The following is a 23,882-nucleotide window of genomic DNA, read 5'->3' as shown; positions in this document are numbered from 1 at the left end:
CCAAAGTCACCAGCTGCCACGTGCACCTGCAGAGACGCCTGGGTCAGCTGCCACGTGCACCTGCAGAGACGCATGGGTCCCCAAAGTGGGGCCACAGGGCTCCCATCTCCCCAGCTGCCATCTCTCTTTTCGCATTTGCACTGGGCCCAGGCAATGATCTCTTTGGCGTGATTTATTTTTAAACGTTTCCTGTTTTTTTTTTCCACAGTAATCTATTCTAATCATTCACACTCAACTCCTTCCATCAACTCCCCAAGGGTCTAGCCTCTCCCAACTCCTGGGAGGTGTACAGAAATGTATTAAGTGGCCGTTAGGAGAGGTGCGAGCTGCTCTCCCCGATTCTGTCAAGGCTGTCTTAGAAGGCAGTGAATGATGTCACCACTTAGCAGGGGAAGCAAGGCACCAGAGACCGCCCCCTAGGCTGAACACAGAGGAGCTGGAATGTCCCTGAGTGGGTGTGGCTTCCTCTACACTAACCTGGCCCCTCTGACCAAGGCCCAAGATCTGCCAGTAAAAGGCCTGACGGAAGACTGCTTTAACTGGGCTTAGGGAACAGTAACAACGCTTACTGTAGGAACCCGGAGACCTGAGTTTGAATCCCCAGCTCCCACATAAAAATCCAGGCATAGCTGCCCAGGTATGTAAGCCTACCCCTGGGAAGCGGAGACCGGAGGATGACAGGAACTTGCTGGCCAGTCTAGCGGACATGGCAAGCTTCTGATTTAGTGAAAGACTCTGTCTTAAGAGAATAAGATGGAGAGCAGTAGAGGACGACACCCGATGCTTGCTCTAGCCTCTACGTGTGCAAGTGTGTATGTGGCCCACACACTCACAAACACACACCACACGCAAATGGAAAAGCATATCATATTCCTGTCCTACGGTTTATGCGAAGCATAGGGCCCGTGGGCACCTGGCACCTTAGCAGATGGAATTTGATCTACCTTACCCAGCCACGGTCATGAGCATCACTTCCCAGGCCTGGAAACAGCCTTGTGGGGTGCGGCACACCCATGGTAGACACCAGGGGGCCTAAGGCAAGGGGATAGGCTGGGGAGGGGGAGACTGCAGCTCACTTCCTTGTCTTCCTCTGCACCCACGCCAGCAGGGTCTTGATGGCTTTCCTCTGGTCTTTCACGGATACCGCCACACTCCTCTCCGTGGTAGGGGTAGGTGGGTAGGAGGAGTCGGAGTCTGTGCCCCCCGAGCCAGGTGACAAGCTGGAAGATGGGGAACTCCTGCTGAGGTTGCCCGTGAGCTCCTTTATCTAGAGAGAAAAGGGCAAATCAGACCCAGTGAGCCATACGGACTCCCGGCCAGTGGGCACGTCTGACCTGCGTCCATGAGACCCTGGTTGGAGACTCCGGGTTGTGTAGACCTGGCTCTCAGTATGTGAGAAGCTTCTCCTGAGATTCCCATAGCTCTCACCAGCCTAGGCACACACGCTTGTCCTGGCCAATCTGTTCTGTTCCCCTGTAACCTGGCACTCCCAGAATGCATCATGCTCCTTACTGTCCCTGTCCACTCTGGGCCCGCTGGCTGGATGTCCCTTTCCACCAGCATTGAACTGTTACCGCAGAGTACATGTGAGAATTGCAGGCCTGCCCTGCAGATTAAGACGGCATCTTAGTACCATGCCCGGATAATTCGTATGCACAGTAAGTCTGAGGATCATTGCTCAGAGCACACTCCTATTCACACTTCAACTGTGGTCACTTCCTTTGGTATATTTTCCTCATCCTGGACACCCGTTTGTGGCAGCTGTTCCTGCTTAGAGCTTTTACAAATCCTGCTCACACCTCAGTTGTGACCAGCGCCCTCTAGTAATATGGAATGTATGTACCTTTGTGATTCCTCCAAGAAAGTAGAGCCCTGTCTCTCTAGCATCTGCGATATTGAAAAATTCAACAGACATCTACTGGACAAGTGAAGGAAGCTCTGGGCTGTATTTAAGGATTTAACACATTTCCCAATGTTCCCAGCATCTCTCGGGAAGCCAGGCTACAGAGAGACCGTGTCCTGTATAAACTTGGTGTATAGCTTGGTGTGGCAAAGCTATCACACGCAGCATGTCTCGTGACCACTGCCGCATTGGCAGATGCGGGGACTGAGGCTCAACTTCAAGGCGTATACAGAAAGGGATCCACAGCTCCAAACTGTGCTTGTACAAGTGCCTCTGGACAACACCAGCCCCAATGCCCCTGTAAGCCTTCCCTTGTGGATCGCCTTTGTAACTAAACCATGACCCTCAAGTCTTCACTTCTGGTTCTCATTCAGAAAACAGAGAAGTCTGAATCATGGAAACTAAGTCTCATAGTGTCCCTTACATGTGCATGCTGTTCTGTGGTTCGAGCAACATTCAACACGGTGACCGAGCACATGCTGGGGGACGCGGGCTTACCTGGAAAAATAGAATGATGTTCCATATCAGCCCGAGAACCAGCGAGGGGTTGCCGTCCGCTATTTCTGCTGCATCGATGCTAACCAGTTTGACCTGGAAAGATGAGCCGCGATGAGCACAAAGCTCTGAGGAGTCTGATCTACCACCTCCACTGCGGTCCAAAGCCAGATGCTGCTGACTGCCTGCTGCTATTTGCCAAAGACCACCTCTTGGGGGACACCCAATATGTAAAACTGTATTTGATAAAAAACATACATAGTGCTTACCATGGGTAGACACCACCCTAAAGTCTTACAAGCACTGACGTCCTGTGACTCAGTCTACCCCAATCACAAGCCTATCGTATATGCACTTTCCTTACCACTGTGCCGGGGCGGGGGGCAATCGGACAGGTAAATACAATCTGCCAAGAGCCATAAGTGTGCAAAGCTCCAACCATTCTCTTCCCCAAAGGGACGGTGATAGCTCAGGAAGGCTGCACGTCATATGAATGCCATCAAGCCTGATTTAGCGCACCCTGGACCAACTCGGAGCACCAACATCAGCCATCAGAAAGATGGAAATAGTGAGCGCGCCACAGCAGGGGCTCTACATCTATACAGAATGTTCTACGGACTGGCTATAACCTGCCAGCCTGAGAAATCACCCGGCGGTGACTCGCTCATTTCACCTGTGTCTGACCACGCAAAGATCTTCTTGGTGGACCCCTAAAGCTACTTGCGGCCCCTGGAACTGCAACATCCCAGGGCCTAGTCAGGGAGGTGCATTTCCCCGACACCCACAGTCTGCATTTCATGTCTGTGTATGTGGAGGCTAAAGACTTCTACCCTCTCTTCCTCTGCCAGGCTCCACCTTATTTTTAACTTTTTATTTATTTACTATTTCACTTTATGTATTTTTTAAGGCAGGGTCTCACTATGTTGTCCTGGCTGGCCTAGAACTCGCTCTGTAGACCAGACTATCCTTGAACACAGAGACCAACTTACCTCTGCTTCCCAAGTACTGGGACTAAAGGTGTGTGCCACCATGCCTGGCTTGCTGCCTGGTGTTTCTTTTTAAGACAATGTCTCTTGCTGGGCCTGGAACTCACTGATCTGGCTACACTGGCTGGCCAATGAGCTCTAGGTGTCCCTCCCCCCCATCTCTGTCTCAACTTGCCCTGGGGGGAGAAGGGCAGGAAGTAGGACGGGGGCGAGGGCGGGGGCGCGGATTGCAGACATAAATCACTGCCCCTGAATTTTTTTTTTTTTTGGTTTTACAAGACAGGGTTTCCCTGTATTGTTTTGGAGGCTGTCGGTCCAGCCTGGCCTCGAACTCACAGAGATCCGCCTGCCTCTGCCTCCCGAGTGCTGGGATTAAAGGCATGCACCACCACCGCCCGGCACCCCTGTATTTTTTATGCAAGCTTTAGCTATCAAGTACCAAAACTCATGTTGTCTTAAGCAGCAAGGGCTTGACTCCTGACTCACTGAGCCACCCTGCCAAGCCGGTTCAGCATTTAAACACACACAGAGTTTCCTGTATGGGCTCAGGATGGAGGGTCAGCGCCTACATCCATCATGTCACTTTGCAAACAGCATCTGAGTCTGAGGTTCCACCTTCTGCCGGCCTCTCTGGAAAGGGCCACAGAGTGAGCGGGTTAGCACGAGCGGGTTGCGCAGGGCAAGCGGGGTGAGCGGGACTGTGCAGGCCGCACAGGCCTCTCTTTCGTTTCTCCTTGTCAAGCAACACTTCACAGATATACATAGTTGCCTTCAGGGGCAAGGGAGATGAAGTGTGCTACTCAGAACAACCTCTTAAAACCCACACTGCACACTTTATCCCGGGACACTTGGGGGAAGGAAAAACCTAGAGAAGCTGTCAAACAGCAGTTTCCCTCTCCATCACGGGTCTTTAAACTGCTTTGCCTTATCGGTTTATTGGGGGGCTCTGACAACACCAGTTAGGCCTCGGGTAGCCTAATTGAGACTGACTGCCCAGCTCCCTGGTTGATGGGCCGTTCACAGCTGCTGCCAAGAAGGTAATTGAGACAACACGGGCTCATCGCCGGCAGACTGGGGGGGAGAGGGGGCAGGAAGGAAGTTGTCAATACTGAGAGGAACTCAACGCATCAAACTCGGAGCCAATATCCAGCCCCTGCTCCCCATCACCACTTATGCCACACAAACAATCACGTGTTGAGACTCCTGTCTGTTCTCCTGGTCCCAAGTCCTCCGGATTGCAGGCTATAGAACATTCCAGTGCAGTGAACCACAAGTACTTAAGGGACTGTCATCCTCATCTTCAGTGTACAGCGTCCCCTGGAGGAAAGAGCCTTCTTCCATCCTTGGTGATGGACAGGACAGTCACCACGCTTCAGATCTCCAGGGACAGTGCCCCCTTCTTTTCCCCTTAACTCAGCTTGTTCTGCCACAGTGAATACCAATGAACCCACTGGGCTATGGGACCACCATTTCTGTCTTCCACGCCGACAGATTCAGAGAAGTGACACAGGAGCCTTCATGACAATGGCTTCCCAAGTTAGTTCCCACGGTGCTCTCAGTGCCCCCATTTCAAAGGTGACAAAGCCAAGGGTGGCTTGAGTACCTTACTGGGGGTCCAACAGCTAGCCCCACAGGGAGGCTATATGTCACCCAGAGTTGAAGGGAGGGAAGGGGCACACTGGCTGGTCCTAGGGCCCCAGAACAGTAGGTTTGGTTGCTTTTGACACCTATTTCCCACCCAGCTCTGGGCACTGCCACCACGGACCCAGCAGAGCGACCGAGACCTGCCCTTCCTGTGGTCCGCGCAGCGGCACAAAGTGGAATAAGGCTCCCTATGTAACTCTGTGCATTCTGGGAATGGGACGCAGCATGTCTCTGAGGAGGGGGTTATCTTGTCCCATCTTTGTCACCATCTTCCTTCTAAGCCATCATCCCCCTGCATGGGAAAGGGAGCCAAATGAGGCACTGAGCTAACGTCATGCATCCACGGTGGGATATTTCTAAGTATTGCTATAAAAAGACAAATAAAGGGGAAGGCGGGCAGTCACGATAAGGCAAGGCTGATTCTGGCTCAAGCAGAGGCTGACAGTGTCCCTGAGCCCACAGAGGGAGCCCTTTAGTGGATCTGGGAGGGGCTTATATTTTAAATGGCTTCACGGAGATGAGGCCCAAGTCACCACTAACCCACTTCCTCTAAAGCCATTTCCCTGTCACAGAAATTCCACGTGGAAGGAGTCATGTCAGAACCACTCTTCATGTCTGTCTGCCTGTCACTTAGTGTACCACGCTTGAGGTCCTACGTCATAACATACCCCAGCACCAGACTATTTTTCACAACCAAGTAATATTCCACAGGGTGCTGATCCAACTGTCAGCTGATAGATTCCTGGTCTGTTTCCACCTTTAGGTTCTGATATCAACGGCGCACTGGGGGTGTTCTGTGGTCACCATCATCTGAACCTTTTGCATCCAGAACTTTCTCTAGATGTCACCTCCACTTGTGTGATTCCCCACTCCACTTGTATCTTGGTGTGGCTCGGCCCCAGGTTTGGCATCCACATCATTCTGCTTGGGATGACATTGCGGTGGTGAGCACCTTCCCCAGGCTCGATGAGAGCAGCCAGACGTAGGAAAGCAGGGTCACATCTGCTCCCGCCCTGTTCTGAGATGACTCAGGTACCTGGTTTTCCCCAGGCTCCATACTTGTATGATCCTCTGGGTCCTTTCATCAGCTACTGGACATCCTTTGTTGCACCCTTCCCCCATGGGGGTCTGTTGACCGCTTGTTACTAGGGGCTTTTAGCAAAACACTTCTTTTGCCTGCATGCAAGTTCCTGTTTATTGTCTAAAAGCTAATTCCTGTTTTTGGCCCACCCCTTCGCGGGAGGGACCTGGGAAGGTAGGCTTCTGACCTTGGTGTCATGCCTGCCTTTGGTATACAAGGCTCTACCCTTGTAATAATAAAGGCCATTCTCCTTGTAAGAATGAGCCGCTGTCTTTGTGTTTATTTTCATCCTTAGCCCTTAGCCTCGGATCGTTGTGAAGTATGCTAGCACTGTAGCTGTGAACACACTGGCTGCTCGCTACAATCCTTCGCCCAGTTCCTTTTCTGCCAAGATAGTACACACCTGCCTGTCTTACACACAGCCTCAAAGGACCCGCGCCTCGGGGTAATGTTTTACTCTGTGCCCAAGGGTCAGACAAGTCGAAGACTGTTTTCACCCAGATCAGTCCAGAAACAAACCTAGTGAAAGGGGGCTTTGGGGACGTCACCCCGGGGCCTCCCCTTCTCACCTGTGAATGGCAAGAAACAGTTCCAGATGCAGATCATGACCGACTGGCATGTCCTCAAGTTCCAAGAGAAAGTTACATTTTAGCAATCGGTCTGCTGGCCTTCTCTCAGAAGGCACAAATAGGGTGGGCAGGACACTGGGGTGTCCTGGGACTCTGAGTGACTCTCCTTCACCCTAGACTTGGGAAAGGCAGGCTATTTCCATTATTAAGCCTTCCCACGTAACCCCTGCAATCTCCAAATTCTGCTGCCCTTTCTCCTCCCCAGGGCAAGCTTGTGTTGCTGAGATGGACTTCAAACACTTACATTGCTATCTTCCAGAAACTTAAGTGCTTTTGCTATGTTGTTCAACCGAAAAATACGATGTGATGAGGATTTGTATTCATGCAGCTGGAAAACAAGAGAAGACACCACTAAGAAGGTGCCAGCAAGACAGCACCCCAGGACCACAATGGGCGCCTCTCCTTTGTCACTTGATTTTGGAGAATGTTAGGGATGGTGTTGACAACACCCACACGGGAGGCATCCAAATAAATGCCACTGGGATTTGACTCACTAGTGCTGGTGAACAGGGAATCTTGACATGGGACAAATGTGTCTAGTGTTCTCTCCAGCTAGCCTCCCTCTCTCTAGGGACCTGCAGTAACATGTGACTTGGTGTCCTCATCACCACTTGGCTCAGCCTTCCCAGGGACAGCAGCAGATGTGGTTTGTTTCTGGCTAAGAACTTTTTCAGATGGGGCTTGGGGGAGAATGCATAGAAATCAGCGATGGACTGCAGCCCCATTCCCAACAGCGTGAGTTCTGCACGGAGTGCCACGGCGAGCTCATCTCCGGAGAACACATGTGCCAACTCCACCAGAAAGGACCTGCTGTGCTCCACTAATGGGCAGTGGAGGACTCTTGTTTGCTGAGCTGCAGGGTCAAAGGCCAAGGCCATGAAAGTTGCTGCCATGTGCCCTGGCTTCAAAGTGGGAGTCTGCTACAGGGAGAGGGAATGAGGGGCCAGAATGTGCTTTCTAAGAAAGCCTTTGGGGGCCCTGAAGCTCGTTCACTGAGACCCACTGCTTCCTGCCCCTGAATGCACTCACTGGCATCTTCTACTCTATGAGTGTGAATGGGTATGACAGGCCTCAACCCCACGGATCTGAGAAGAGAAGTAGCCTTGGCTGGCTGGCTGGCTGGCTGGCTGGCTGGCTGGCTGGCTGGCTGGCTGGTTGGGTGGGTGGGTGGGTGGATGGTTGGCTGGTTGGTTGGTTGGTTTTTCCAAGACAGGGTTTCTCTGTGTGACAGTCCCCGCTGTCCTGGAACTTACCATGTAGCCCAGGCTGGCCCCGGTCTCACAGAGATCACCTTGCCTCTGCTCCTGAGTTCAGTGCCACCACGATGAGCGGGAAGTTATGCTGAGTGGGAAGTTATGCTTTTGAAGCCAGGTCCAAAGCCAGAGTGGGCTGCATTGGGCTACACTTGTCACTGCGTTGACACACCAGCATGAAGGGCCACCAAGGCCACATCAAACACTCAAGCTTGACCCAGTTTCTCAAACACATCTGGCCTTTTTAAAAATCTCATTTTTATTTATGTGAGTGCGTGCACGCAGGTGTAGACGCAAGCGGAAGCGGAGGCCGGAGGCAGGCTTCAAATCCTCTGGGGATGGAGTTGCAGGCAGTTGTGAGCCACCCAATGTGGGTGCTGGGAATGAAACCCCAGCCCTCCCTCTGCAAGAGCCGCAATCACTCTTAACTCCCCAGCCATTTCTCCAGCCCCTGTGACTGGCACCTCGGGCGGTGGGGAGGGGAGCACATCTGAAATGCTTGGGAAGATTTTCTTGGTTGTTACACTAACGGGTGCTCCTAGCACTGAGGGGTTACCTAGTCTCACCCAACAGCCTCGGGATGGCTTTCCCTAATTCTCAGCTGTAACTCTGGTTAGCGCAATGCGTAGTCGGGTAACTTGACCCTTCAGTTTCGATTCTTAACCGTCACAGGCTCACTGAAAACACGGGGCATTCCTTTACTTATTTACAAACTAAAATAAGGTTGCTTTAAAAACAAACAACAAACTGAAAAAGCTACGGACCAGCAGGCAAAAGTGATTGTCATGCAAGCCTGGTGACCTGAGTTCAATCCCCGGAACCCACAATGGAAGGAAAGAACTAACCTCCTCGAGCTGTCTTCTGACCTCTATATGTACATCCTGTTACATGCATACCCCTCCCTCACGCACATGTGTGCACAAACAACACAATGATAAAATAATAAAGAAAAACAGATGCTACTCAGTTATATATGTTCACATCACTGTGAGAGCCACTTATTTTTATTTTATGCATGTATGTATGTGTACCGTGTGAGTAGTGTCTGCAGAGGCCACAAAAGGCATCAGATACCTTTGACCTGGAGTTACAGATGGTTGTGATCTGCCATGTGTTGCTGAGAATTGAGCCTGGGTCCTCTGCAGGAGCAGACAGTGTTCTTAACTGCTCTCACGCCACTTCTTATTTTAAATGTGTTTATGCATGTGTGACTGTCATCTGTGTGCAGGTACCCTCAGAGGGCAGAGAAGAGTACTGGGGCCCTCTGGAGCTGGGGCTAGAGGCCATCGTGAGCTGTCTGATGTGGGTGCTGGGAACAGAACTCAGGTCCTCTGGAAGAGCAGGAAGTGCTCTTAGCTGCTGAGCCATCTCACCAGTCCCCCACCTCGTGTGATAAAAGAATGTTACCCTTCAGTATTTCCTGATACTGAGTTATACTCTGTCTGACTGTGTGAGTATGTTTATACCCAATGTCATGGTTGCATCTGGGATGATTCCCCCAAGACCACACACTGAAAGTCCCAGGTGCTATTGGCCTATACACACTAGCTATAGTGTATGGGGCTACTGGCTGGTGATGGAACCTTTAGGGGCCTGGTGGGAGGAAGTTAGGTCTTTGGAGGTGTGCCCTTGAGGATGATATCGGGATTCCTGACCCCTTTCTTTTATGAGATGAGAAGCTTCCAGCTGCACATTCTTGTGATGTGCTGTCTTTCTCAGGCCCAGGTAATCACAGCCACTTCTGAACTCGTGAGCCCAAACAAATCCTTCCTCCTTTAAATAGTTGACTTGGGCACTCTGTTACAGGGATGAAAAGCTGATGCCCAAATGAAGAGGAAGCCTTTGGAAGTACTTCCTTTTGCATTTTTCCCCAACACACATACCAGATTTCTCCCAGAGAGGACTTCTAGTAAAGCCATTAGGATTTTGCCATCTTGGATATCAATGAATAGGTCCGTAACTTCTAGAGGTGGATCACACTGTGGGACAGGAGGAAAAGAAACCAATTAGTGGCCTGGATGATCAATAGAACTATTTCACAATGCAGTTCTTGCTCAAGAGAAACTTGCAGGCCTGGAGAGATGGCTCACAGGTTAAGAGCAATGGCTGTTCCTCCAGAAGACCCGGGTTCAGTTCCAGCCCCCACATGGCAGCTCACAGCTGTCTGTGGCTCCAGTTCCAGGGGATCTGACACCTTCACACCAATGCACATAAAATAAATTTTAAAAACAGAGTGCGAGAAACTTGCAGGCAGAAGGATCATCTGAGGATGAGAAGCCCTGGAAGGGGCCTCTGGTCAGCAGGTGCTGGGCAGCTTGGCAGGAGAGTTGTATAAGGGATTCAGCAACAGGGAACTGAATAAGTTCCCACCTAACATGAGATCTCAGCCCCCAAGACTGGATCACATTCATTCAGGCTTCTGTTTAAGGAGAGAAAGAAATAGTATCTTCCATAGGCTTCCAAAGCATAAAGAAATTTTGGGTCCAGGGTGATGATAGCTTAGTTGATAAAGAAAGTGTCTACTGCTGGGCAAGCATGAGGACCGGGGTTCAACTCCCCAGTGCCCACAAAAAATATCTGTTATCCCAATGGTGGGAGGTTGACATGGGAGGACCCCTGAAGCTTTGCTTAATCAGTGAGATCCAGTCCCAGTAAGAGGCACTGTCTCAAAGAACAAGGTGGATTGCTTCTTAGAAATACCACCTGAGGTTAACCCATATTCTACATGTGTCAGCACACCTACACACACACACACACACACACACACACACACACACACACACACACACACACACATGCACGCACACGAATTCTGTTAGGGCTCATGGGAAATGACCTAGTGTAAACCCTCACTTCAGATTTGGGGAAACAGAGGCTCAAAGAAGCTGGGTGATCATTTGGTAAAAACCCTGTTTCCTGCATCTGGCCTTCAACAGTTGCAATGAATGCAATGGAGATTGATGCAACAGGGGATCAGAAGCCTGCATTCTTGAGCTCCTGCGGCCTTGGCCAGAATTCCTCCTTACCTTTTGTCCAGGTTAAGGGAGTGAATGGATGCTTCATGTACCCTCAGGGGCAGTTGGAAACAGGATTCAGTGCCCCTAGCTAACTGAGGCAGTGGCACACACCCAGTGTTAATTCAGCCAGCACCTTCTCCTCTGGGAAGGACTCCTTCCTTCCGTGGCCCCTTGGTAAACCTGTGTTTAACTGTTTATTAAGGAAGGTGGCATTTCCTCACCCTTTATATGCATCCCAGTCCCCTGACCCAGTTAGCCAAAATAAAGGATGAGGCTACCTACAGGTGCACCAGAAAAGGACACTGTCTCGAGGGGGCATCAGTGAGTTTGAACCAAAGGCAATGGATTTTCTTTGCAAATCCTGCAGCCTCAGCCACATTCCAGGCCTGGCAGACTGCTTCCTTTTAAGAGACCCCTGCAAAACACCCCTGATGAATGAGCTAACAAAATTTCCAGTTAGCCGCTTGACAGGGGTTGAGCCTGACCCGAGGCTAATTTCCATGGCTGTTCCTGGAAGGGCCTCTGCATCAAACACGACCTTGGCCAGAGTCCACCGCTGGACGGCAGGGGGTTAGACTGAAACTACTCCAGCCCAAACACTCCCTGGACCAACATTCCCCAGGCTTCAGGAGTCTGCAATGGATGGAACCACAGTACCCCTTACCTCCCCAGGGCTTTCTGCATGATCGAACTCCTTCTGTAAATTAAGGAATTTTTCCAGAAGCCAGAGACTCAGTAAATATTCCTGACAGCCTTCAAATTGCAGTTAAGCCCAATTCACCAAGGACTTCCTAGGTTTCCTTCGCTTGAAAGGTTGTTTTTAAAAGTCTCGGGGCTGGAAACAGGGCCGTTAATTTCTCTCTGCTTATTATGCACCGCTCTCAGGTGCTGTCTGATTTATCCTCGGAATGGGTGCTACATGCTACCTATATGCCTACCCCCCAAAAGGGACAAGGGCAGGCCTGGCTGAGGGGAATGTCCTTGACATGACAAATGCCTGTTCAAAGAGGCTCACACTGGGTGGCAGGTAAGTGTGGGGCATTTGTTACCCGACTCTCTGCTCTTTTCAGTATTTATTTATTTTTACTAAAAAAACAAAGAAAGGAAGACTTTCTGGCTCTACCCTGCTAGGAATTCTCAGCCAGGCTGACGTGCATCAGGCATTAATTTAGGGGCTCTCCGAGCTCAGATTTGGGGACTGGTTTTCCCTTTTTGTCCTTCCCAAACCCCAGTAATGTTTCACTTCAAGAGCAATGCCAAAAATGCGTCCACAGTCAAAACAACCAGCAAAGGATTTATCATGCTTCAAGTGTGACTCCTTGTCATTTTCTATCTCGTGTCCAAGAGGCTCATGGGTGATGTGACAGCGCCATGTTACCCATTCTGACGGAGGGACGGGACACATGTGCCTGCTCAGGACATAGTCAAGTGTAAAAGTGAGCTCTGCTTCCTGCTTTTCAGTAACTGTGTGGGTTTCTTCCAAGCCAGCGGTTCTCAACCTTCCTAACTCTGCGACCCTTTAATACAGACCTTCAAATTGTGGTCACCTCCAGGCATAAGTTATTTTCATTGCTGCTTTATAATTTTAATCTTGCTACTGTTATGAATTATGATATGACTATCTAATATACAGGATATCTGATATGTGACCTTTGTGAAAAGATCATTAGACAACCCTTGGGGGGGTCATGACCCATAGGTAGAGAACCTCTGCTCCAGACCATCAATGGTTTCTTTGAAGAGGAAATAAACGTTTGACATTTCCTACAGTGGGAGTACAGCAAGCTTCCTGAAGTCAGGGGAGATTGATGTAGATGGAGAACAAGAGAGTGTCCATCGGGGAGAAGAGGGGGTGTTGGTACAAGAAGCATCAACTCACCTGGCTTCTTCCCAAAAAATAGTCTCGTGTAGCCCAGGCTGGCCAAGGACAACCTTGAACTTCTGATTTTCCGGCCCTCACCTCCCAAGTTGCTGGGATGACGGGCATGTACCACCACACCTGGCTTTGGGGGTGCTGGGGGGTGAAACCAAGGGCTTTGTGCAGGCTAAGCAAGCACTCTACCAACTGCTCTCCGTCGTCATTTCAATAGATCAGCTTTCTTAAAAACGGAGAAGTGCATTTTTTCCTGCAGTCTCAGGAAACTTAGGACAATTATATTCCCGGGGCCCACAGGTCCAGCGTCACGGGCGCGGGGGTGGGGTGGGGCGAGCTTGCACTCCTACAGGCTCCCCTTCCTTTTCTCACTGAGCGTTGTTCACCGGCTCGTCCCTTCTCCCCTCTCCTCCTCAGCTCCTCCTGCCCGGGACTCCATCAGCTGCCTCAGTGCTACGTGTACGGCAGCAGCTTGCAGACACAATGTAAAACTCAAGCTGCACGGCCAACGAACGCGAGAAAGAACGGGAAAGAGAAGAGCCACCGAGAAGCTGCGGAAGAATTCGGGAAAGCCTTGGGATTCTAACAGTCTACTCTGGGTTATGGGAGGCGTCACGGAGACCTGGCCTAAAGCAGGCTGCCTGACGCACAGTATGGCTCTTCAGCAGCAATGTTAAAGTGGCTTTTGCTAAGGGATGTTCCCAGCTCCTGCCTAAGTCGGTCCAAATGGCTACCGATGGCTGCTAACAGCCCCAGATCAGGTCTGAGCTGGGGGGTGATGGTCTTCTGTCCGTGGATACACTGCAATTGTTCAGCATGGAATACCTTCTGCTGTTCACTCGTGGAGTTCCCTTCCCAGCTACACTGGTAATCACAGAACAGCCGTGTCTGCTCCCCATACTGAGAGTGGACAGCAGTGAGAAGACACCCATAAAGACACACATGCACAGAGCCATGGGGTGGGGACACGGCTTAGTGCACAAAGCCCTTGCCATACAAGCAAGCGGGAACCAGAGCTCCAACACCCAGAACCCAGATGTGGTAGTGCGCACTTGTAACCCCAGTGTACTTAAGTAGAGAAGGGAAGTGGAAATGGGAAAACCCACAGAAGCGCATGGGACGGCTGGCCTGGCATGTACAGCAGTGAGCAAGAGAGCCTGTCTCAACAGGCAGAAAGGCAAAGACTGACACCTAAGGCTGTCCTCTGACTTCTACATGCTTACATACATGAACACAAACATGCCCCCCCACACACACACACGGACACGGACACATGGACACACGGACACACGGACACATGGACACGGACACACGGACACATGGACACGGACACACGGACACATGGACACGGACACACGGACACATGGACACGGACACACGGACACATGGACACGGACACACGGACACACACACACGGACACACGGACACACGGGCTGGGGGAATTATGTCTCCTCCCTGCCATTCTACAGAACCATCAGTGTAGTGTAGTTCCAGGCAAATATAGGCGATTGCGTCATTCACCAGCTCCCAGACCCCCACTTGCCTTTTCGAGGTGTAGGTTTATCCATCGTGTAAAAGTCCTCTTCTGCACATTTTCCCTCTCAACTGAAAACAAAGAAATTCCATTAACCAGGGCACAGGAGAAACATGGGCAAAATCTTGCCCTCCCTTCCCAGGGAGATTGCATGTAGACAGATGGCAGACTGAATCCTGCAGGGCCCCTGGCATGAGCAGAACGCCTCACAGAAGGGGGCCACCAAGGCCTTATGTAGCACCTGATCCCGGTTTTCCAGCCCAAGCTTGAGCCTCTCAGCAGCCCACGGATCCAGACTGATCTGGAGTGTCCAACCACCTGGCTGTACGGCGAATAAGCTCTGGTGGGAAGTGCAACGGGCACACAGGACACGGACGGGATCCACGCAGCTGCCTGGAGGCAGAGGGACAGAGCCGCGGGATGGGGAGATGATTCAGTGGGCAAAGCCCTTGCCAGGCAAGCATGAGGACCAGAATTAGGATCCCCAGAATCCAGGGAAAGCCAGACATAGTAGGATGCATCTCTAGTCCCAGAGTACCTCTGGCTACATCCCAGGCTGGGATGGAGACAATGGGTTAGGATGGGAGCTCTGGGATGTGCTGGGATGTTAGAGAAACAGTCTCCCAGTCTTAGGGTCAGACTTCCTGTCTTGTCAGCTTCCAGCTTCCCGAGTTCAGACCTTTCTAGCATCTCTGCCTCTGCTCAGCAAGTTGAAGATAAGGAGCCCACTCCCAGGTTCATGGAGGGAACCTGGGGTTCTGACCATCACAGCAATAGAGTTGTTTTTCTTTGCAGGTGTTTTTGAGATAGGGTCCAGGGTGGCTTCTAACTCAGGACTCTCCTGCCTCTGCTTCCAAGTTCTGGGATTATATGCATGTGTTGCCATGCCCAGCTTTAGTAGCTCTTATGTTTAGAGCCAAGAATAGAAGATTCTGCAGGCACCTGCTGCCTAGTCGTGGTGAGTGGACGGTCCTAAATCATGGGGACAGCACTCTCCCACGATGCTTCTTAGTAAGAAGTACTAATTGTCCAGATAACCGCCATTCATCCATTATGCTCTGGGCCAACTCTGTTCATCTGCTGACTAAACTGTAGGCCTTACCACCCCTGCACCCACTAAGGAGAAACTGTCCTAAGGATGGACAAAGGGAAGCAGACCTGGGAATCATCTCAGGTCTGCCTCCACATCAGCGGTTACCCTGGAGACAGGAAGTGTGTTCAGTTCCGGCTCTCCCAATAACCTGTAACAGCAACGATGACTTTTAAGAAATTCACTGAGGGGGACCCGGGGAGATGGCTCAGTGCGCAAAATGCTTGCTCTGTAAGTATGAAGACCTGAGTTCAATTCCCCGGTGCCCATGTAAAAGCTGGGTGCAGCAGTGTATCTCTGTAACTCCAGTCTGAGGAATCAAAGAAAGGTGGATCCTGGGGGTCCCCTGGCCAGCCAGCCTAGGTGGTACAGAAAGCCTCAGGTTCTGTGAGAGGCCTATCTCAAATAGGATGGAGAGCATCTTCCGGCTTCCATATGAGCATACCTCGGTAGGTACATACCTAACTCACACATGTTTTATACACAGCCCACACACAGTTTATATACACATGTTTTATACATGACACTGACACATATTTTATATATGCACACACGTTTTATACCACACATTTTACAAATGCATAAACTGGGGTTAAATGCCCCACACTTCCACCCCTCCCCTCTGGAGCTCTGTGGTCCTAGCCATCCCAGACCCATCAAGGACCTAGGTGGTGTTCCTCTGGGGGTCATAGCACCAGAATCTTTATCTTGATGCATGGTGGCCTGCGGCGGCTGCCACCTCAGTGTCCAGCCACCATTCCTCTCAGGAAACTTCCCTAAGGTGCTGAGCCACACAGCTCCTAATTTACTCCCAGATTACTAAATTCTGGATTTCAGCACAGTAGAAGAACGTACTATAGATGCCGGAAAACATTTCCTACTCCTTTCCCAAGGAGAAAATGAGAGCCAATTTGTCTGCTGCCAGAGAAAAAGACTTCGCTTTTCCATAATGACTACAGTGCCTTTTTGGCTCTTGGCCACATTACTGGGTAGATAGTGGCACCCATAAATCAGATTTTAATATTGTGCCTTTCATGCTTTTTAATTGAAGAGCCAGCAGACAGTAATTACGCGTGTAACTGCTTTTCTCTCATGTGTCTCCTTTTCTAAAGGTCCCTGACAAGTAGGCATGGAATTTAAAGCTCTGATCCCAGCAGGCTGTGCTTCCTGGAGAGGAAAAGGAACCATTGATGGGAAGTAGGAGTTGGGACAAGAAGGCACTTGCTGAGGTGCCTGAGTCCCAGAATCCCAGCAAGTCCTGGAGTGGTCCATCTCAAGCACCAACTGAGAACTGTCTGCCTCCGGACACAGATCTAGATTGTTCTTTCTGGTGGCTGAAGTTTTCCAGGGTACCTACTGGGTTGCCATCCCCTGCTCAGTGGGCATTGTGACTATTTTTAATCTGCCACCAATAGAAGTGACACACCAATGGGCAGTCTGTACCAGCCCCCCCCCCAGCACACAGCGCTTTGTACACAAGCGTACGAATGCATTTCCCAACCCTGACAGCCCAAAGTGGGGCTGCTGGGTCTTAGTGGTAGGCACATTTAAAATTTTAATAGCCACTTCCAAACTACCCTCCCCAAAGGCTGCCGGAGTTTATACTCTCACCCCCATCTGTCTTTAAACAAGTTTATGGGGATTGTAAAGTATTTACACACACACATTCAAACACCCAGCCTTGCTTCTCCAGCTGGCCTCAGAGAAAGCAAAGCGTAGCCCCTGAAACAGAAAAGCATTTAGTAAGAAGGCTGAGAGAGAACTCACAGCTTAGCTGCATGCAGGGAATGCGACTGTGAATATGGGCGTCTGTTGGTCTACACACGCCCTACCCATCTACCATCTATCTACCCACAGATCCACAACCACACAGTCTATTCCATCCATCATCCAATCAACCAACCAACCACTTACCTCCTACCATTCCTCCGTCTGTCTATCCCACCTATTCACCTGCCTGACTTGGCATCTTCTTACCTACTCGACCATATATCTGCCCATCCATCCATCCATCCATCCATCCATCCATCCATCCATCCATTCATCCATCCACTCAGTCATCCAAACTCCTAGCTGGTATTTATACAGAGGTTACAAGACACTGGAGTGATGCCAGGCCCTCTGGGAAAAACCAGCAATGAGGAATTAATCTGCACTCCAAGAAACAAAGGTACAACGTTGTACCATGCAAGGGAAAATGGGTTAGAAGAGCCCAGGACGATGAAGGTGACGAAAGGTGACTGTGTATTCCACAGGGTACTCTACTTGGGTCCTACAGGAGAAGTGGGACACAGGGACTCGTGACGGCAAAGGCTGTGTATTCAGACCATGCTCTGATTCAGAACCAGCCCTGGGGTGGCTTTGTTTCTGTCCCCAACAATCCCTGTGGGCAAACCTGAGCATGCATCATCTTCCACAGGAGGGGCATGTATGGTGATGACTGACAGCTAGCAGGGGACAGTCAGACACAATCGCAAACAGCAGACAAGCTCCGAATTGAAACAGGGTATGCAGACGTTATTTTCAGTGTTTAAAACCGGGACACATAACTCAACACACACAAGAGGGTCTGAGGGAGCTCCAGACTGCCCAGCACAGCCAAGTCATGCCACACTGTACAACCCTGGGCCAAGTTCACACTCTATAGAATGAGGACAGCCATGCCCACCTCCAAGGAATGCTCTGGGGGTGCATGAGGTCACCCTGAGACCATCTCTGGCAGCTGCTGTACCCGGGCCAGTTTCTCTGGCCCCTGGCTCACACAGCACACCCTGAGCTTAGGGATTTTTGTCTGGTGTCTCGACAGAGGCCCAGTACACTTGCACAGCAGTCTCCATTTCAAAACGTGCCCCCCTCCTACAGGCATTCCTACTTCGGGGCTGCCAAGACTCCATAAACTTTATATAGTTTCCATAAATCCAACGGCCCCTTTTTTCCTCTCACGTTGTAAAGGTGTAGGAAACTGTTTCTCGGGAAGGGTCTGGCCTGCGCACCGAGTGGCTTGTGGGGCCCAGGGTGGGCAACAATGAAGGAATAACAGCGCTGTAAAATTGCCATCCCAGCTCTGCCTGGCCAGTGGGGGTGCAGGAGAAGCAGGCAGGGGGGGGGGGCAGAGGGAGAACTCACCAGGCCCAGGACCCCAAGGACTAGGCAAAAGAGGGGCAGGAGACAGGGGAGGCCTTGCTGTTTAGCTCAAGGCCACAGGCCTCTAGCTTTGCCAAAAACAGAGTGGGAGGTGGGACACTTCCCGTCTGCAGGCACCTAGGGGTATGCAGGCTCAGGAGCTGGTAGTCACCGAGGAAAAGGACACGTTCTGGGAATTAAAATAGATTCTTTCAGATATAAGTGTGGTCAGCCCTCATCCCTCATCAAGGAAATTTCTCTTGACAATAGACAGAGATTATCACAGAAAACCACAACCAATCAAAATGCAGAGTGTGGAGTCCAGTCCCAGTGGCTACATCTACAAAACACTCCTGCACGTAAGGTTTAGGGAGCACTGTGGGAGAGAGGGCGGGAAGACTGTGAGGGCCAGAGGATCACAAGAGCTTGCATTAAATTGTGTCTCCTAGGAAATGTGAGAAGCCACACCCATAAAGTCTCATCACCATGACTGCCTAAACATGACTGGACCAAGGATGTAACAAAAGACATGCTAACCTGGGCATGGGGATAGGGAAGGGGGAGCCCAGCAGGCTTCAACCCTACATAAGGAACTACAGGCAACTGAGGAATGTCAAGAGGGAGGAGAAACAGTCTTCCCCAGGGAAGAGCACACCAACTGGTTATCCAATACCAAATGGTCGACCCTGAAAACACACACACAAGTAGCATTATACAGACTCAGAGAGTTGCTTTTATGTATTGAGGAATACATATCTTTCTGTGTGTGCATATATGTATGCAGCACCAATGAATGAAAACAGAGGCCATGGATTTGAAAGAGAGCAAGGGGGGTACATGGGAGGGCTTGGAGGGAGAAAAGTAAGCATATTACTCTCAAAAACTAGAAGAAGTAATTAAAAGAGAGAGATTCCTTCACACCTGTGGTCTTTCGTCTCTCTAGTCATATGTCTCCAAAACTTATCTCACAAGTTATTCCCTCTGCAATATATCTGTTCTTCCCAACCTGGGGGAAACACTTGATAGCTTTTGCTACTTACAAAAAAATTATACGATCGTTATAAAAATTTTTAAAGTACAGAGCAAATGAAAATATCTTTAAATTTCATTGTGCCCAGAGAAAACATACAAGTATGCTGTGTGCACATACAGCTAACAATGGAGATCCTCACTCAAAACAGTTTCACTGTGATCAGGCATGACTCGGTTTCTCAAAGTACTGCCCATGCTTACTGACAGAGCCCCTGGGGTGACAGTTAAAATGCTAATTTCGGAGCTCCATTCAAAACCTAAAAAAAAAACACTTTTATTATTATTGACATTTTTAATGTGTAGTGTCTGTGCTTGTGTTAGCATGGGTGCCGTGGAGACCAGAAGAGGGCATCAGAACCCCTGGAGCTGGAGGTATAGACAATTGAGAGCCAACTGACTTGGATACTAAAAACCAAACTATGGCCCTCTGTAGGAGCAGCAGGCACTCATAACCATTGGGCCATTTCTCTAGCCCAAGATGCTTTTCTTTTAAGACAGAATTCCACAGATCCCAAACTGGTCCTGAACTCCCTATGCAGGATAACCTTGAACTGAGGAAATGGGCATTCACTGCTCTACCTGACACCTGAGATGCTAGAGATAGGACCCCGGGGTTTCGTGCATGTCTGCCGAGCAGTCCACCAAGTGAACCACATCCCCAAACCCTGTTCAGACCTTCAGAGTCGCATGCTCTGAGGCAGGAGCCTGGGAGTCTGCACATCACTGCTCGGTGGCTAGAGAGCCTGCATCTTGAAAGAGGAAATCACAGACGGTGTCTTGGTCTTTGGAAGATACAGGGAACACCAATAGTTGTGCCGGGCCGGTGGGAAAGATGCAGAAGTTTCAAGCCTGGTCAGCTGTACTAGACCCCTAAGGCCATCTGACTCTTCCATGCCTCTCCAGGCCCAAAAGCTCCAGCTTAATGGCCATTCAATATAAACAGCACCTGAGGAATGGCTTGAATGTGCCAGGCAAGAGTCATTTTCTTATTCATCCCTGGACTCTTATGATGGATGATCAAGATGGATGTCTTTACTGGTGAATCTGAGAGGTCCCTGGCCTGGGGTGAGGGGCAAAGGCTGTGGATCCAAATATCTGTAGGAAAACAGGCTTTGAGATCAGCGGCACTGAAGGAAGGAGATAAGGGGGACCAGATATATAATGCCTTCATTCCACTTAATGTCCTGAGTGACCTATAATGGCGGCAGCTGGTGAAACTGAACTGGGCCAGCATAGGACTGAGTTCAGAGGGAAGACCTGTAGAGCCACTTGGAAGACACACACGAGCTTCCTTCTGCCCCGGGATGTTACAGAGGAAGAGAGATGGAAATTATGGAGCCCACAGACAAAGAATGGGAGACTCAGGGAGCTGAAGTACTGTGGCCACTCTGGAATCCCAGGATTGAAACCTAGCCTGCCTTGGCTCCTGGCTAATGCTTACCTATGCCTGCAAGAGACTGAAGTTCTGATGCACGCTCACAAAACCGACAGGGCATCAGCTCCTTACCAAGCTTGGCCTCGGGCGGTACCCCAGCTCACCTCTCTGTTGGGGTCCCTCAGCCACACCCATGGCCAGGAACATCTGATAAGGTTTAGAATTCTTCAAGTGTGGCTCAGTCACTATTGTCAACCAAGGTGACTACTCCCAGGGACACGTGGCGATGTCTGAAGGTGATTCTGATTCTAACAACTAAGGGAATGCTGCTGGCATCTTCCAGGGACTGCTCAATACCCTGTGATGACCTGGACAACCTCCCCAACACAGACTTGTTGGGTCCAAAATGTCAGCAGGGCTGAGGGAACAAGCCCTGGGGTGGAGTGCTTGGAGGTGACCGCCCCTCTCAGCCTTACTCTAGCACACCATAGAGCAGTTTCAGTGAGCAGGAAGGCTCTGCCCCCTCTGAGTGACCATGAACTAAGTCAGATCTGCTCTCATGGCCTCCGATTTCCCATCTGAGCAATAGGGATCATAAAACCTACCTCAGGACGTTGGGAGTGTTAAATTTATTAGTGCTGTGTTCTTGCAACACAGGGTTTCACCCCATCCTGGCAATGAGGCCTCTTGTTAACCAAGGTGTTAGGCTCTGGGGGAGGGTGTACAAGCAGGTAACCAGGGAAACCAGAATGGGCCAGTTAGGGCAAGACCTCAATGGGACCCCAGACTCGGAGACCTTTTAGTAAAGGACATTGTAAGTGCTGCATACACACAGTGTTGCTGCTGCAGTACACCCTGGACAATTAGAGGCTGATTGTCTATAGACAATGTTCCCCTTCTAAGGCTGCTGGGAAATGATACTGCCTGTGCATGTCAGATGCTCCAACGACACCCAAGTAAACAGGTTCACAGACCTTAGGGCTGGCCTTCCATTAACCATCCTCATGAGCTCACAGTTTTTTTTTTATAAATCGAGTTGGTGGCCAGGGAGGGTAGAGCCGGCCCAAGCTGGTGGAGAGCTGGTGGGAGGGTGATGTGGGAGCCAAGGCCCCTGCGACTCTTCAAGATCTGGAAGGGCAGGGACGGCAGGGTGGTGAGATGCTAGCGTGCCTACGCCTGCATCCTGCCACTGTTTCCCACAAATGGCTGTATTTTGCACAGAGTTGGCTCAGCATCAAGTAACAGACAGAGATTCTGCCTGTCAGGGACAATCACCAGGTTTCCTCTGATGCTCCCTGGACCAGAAATCTCTTGCTTAAACGTATACACAGTCTGTCTCCTGTTTTTGCATCCTTGGGGTCAATCACATTAAAAATAGATATTTTTAAAATTCTATCCATCCTGAATAAGAACATGCTTCCGTTTCTATGCAATACAGTAAAATGACTGCAGACATAGACCCCACATATAGGGGGCTAGGTATTACAAGTTAGCTACAGGGGAATTAAAGAACATGAGGGTGTGTTTGGCCTGTGGGGACACTAGACCACCTTATACAATGGATTTGAGCAGCTGGCTATTTCACACAGTCTGTCTCCTGTTTTTGCATCCTTGGGGTCAATCACATTAAAAATAGATATTTTTAAAATTCTATCCATCCTGAATAAGAACATGCTTCCGTTTCTATGCAATACAGTAAAATGACTGCAGACATAGACCCCACATATAGGGGGCTAGGTATTACAAGTTAGCTACAGGGGAATTAAAGAACATGAGGGTGTGTTTGGCCTGTGGGGACACTAGACCACCTTATACAATGGATTTGAGCAGCTGGCTATTTTGGTGCCCATCTGGATGCTGGGACCAATCATCCCCTTAGATACTGACACACGACTGCATCAGAGGACCTGATTCTCGCCTGGCTCAGACTCTTCTCATCACTAGGGCTACTCTGTGGTTCACTGCAGACCTCCTTACCCCCTCGGCTCAGGTTGGCTTTCCTCTCTGGGGACCTCAAAGGCAACTCTTGTCCATGGCAGCATGGGAACAAGTCCTTGAGCAGCTCTACCTCCCTCCTGTGCTCCACATGCTGACTCCTCCAGAGCCCGTGCCACTTGGAGAGGTCCATACCCGCTCCAGATGAGACCCAGCTCCATGGTTTCCCTCCTCTCCCTGTCTTTCAACACCTCCCAGAAACACAACCTCATTACGGGGCCCCATGCTGGTTCACTTGAGAAATAAAACTCAGAAACAAATTAAATGGCAATTTCTTTTTAAACAGGAGAGAGACCAGGCTTTGGGAATACCAGGCCGACGTCCTTTGGTTCCGACTCTTGGGGAACCACTTCCCCCAATGGCTCTGGCAGTATTAAAGTCAAGGCCTCTGTGTGGTTTCTCGCTAGTCACGATTTCGCATTTAATTTCCTTTGTTTTTTCCTCCATGAGTATTTGCTCTGACCCAAGTCCCTTTTATCGAGGCTGGTAATAAAATGTGAAACCCTCGTAGGGACCACAGGCCAAGCAGCACAGAAATACTACAGACAGGGGTGCAGGCAAGCCTTCTACACACAGGACTACAGTGCTCCGCGTATCCTCTCTCAGTATGCTCTTCTCCCTTCTGTCTTCTGTCCCTCCTGCATGCTGGGGACAGTCTCCACGGCAACGGAGCAGAGAATAACCTCCTCCGGTTGGTGCAAACCAGTGGTCTCTGTATACATGCCCCCTCAGACTCAAATAAAACTGCCAAGCTCATTCTAACAGGGGGGCTTAGATCTAATTCTCTCACAGGTCCCAGAGGCCACCAATTAACATACCATGTCCTGCCCTGCCTCGCCCCTGGTTCTCAG

General features: G+C 50.3%; 1 protein-coding gene across 6 annotated transcripts in view; it reads right to left on the bottom strand.

Annotated features, from left to right (window-relative positions):
* Clmn (calmin) overlaps positions 1 to 23,882 on the bottom strand; it is a 91,382-nt gene that overhangs the window by 17,200 nt on the left and 50,300 nt on the right. For all 6 annotated transcript variants that reach the window (XR_001196368.2, XR_005876161.1, XM_013112155.3 and 3 more), the window contains exons 2-6: positions 14,426 to 14,487; positions 9,875 to 9,970; positions 6,983 to 7,066; positions 2,402 to 2,494; positions 1,077 to 1,267 (exon numbers count right to left, since the gene is read on the bottom strand). Coding sequence is in view for 4 of the 6 variants with exons in the window: in XM_013112155.3 (XP_012967609.1) it covers positions 1,077 to 1,267; positions 2,402 to 2,494; positions 6,983 to 7,066; positions 9,875 to 9,970; positions 14,426 to 14,487 (526 nt within the window). In the remaining 2 variants the exon portion in view is untranslated. The remainder of the gene's footprint in view (positions 1 to 1,076; positions 1,268 to 2,401; positions 2,495 to 6,982; positions 7,067 to 9,874; positions 9,971 to 14,425; positions 14,488 to 23,882) is intronic.

Source organism: Mesocricetus auratus, unplaced genomic scaffold (genome assembly GCF_017639785.1).
Source record: "Mesocricetus auratus isolate SY011 unplaced genomic scaffold, BCM_Maur_2.0 Super-Scaffold_15014, whole genome shotgun sequence".
Lineage (NCBI taxonomy): Eukaryota > Metazoa > Chordata > Mammalia > Rodentia > Cricetidae > Mesocricetus > Mesocricetus auratus.
Note: the sequence above shows the minus strand (reverse complement) of the source record. Positions and strands in the feature narration are given on the sequence as shown.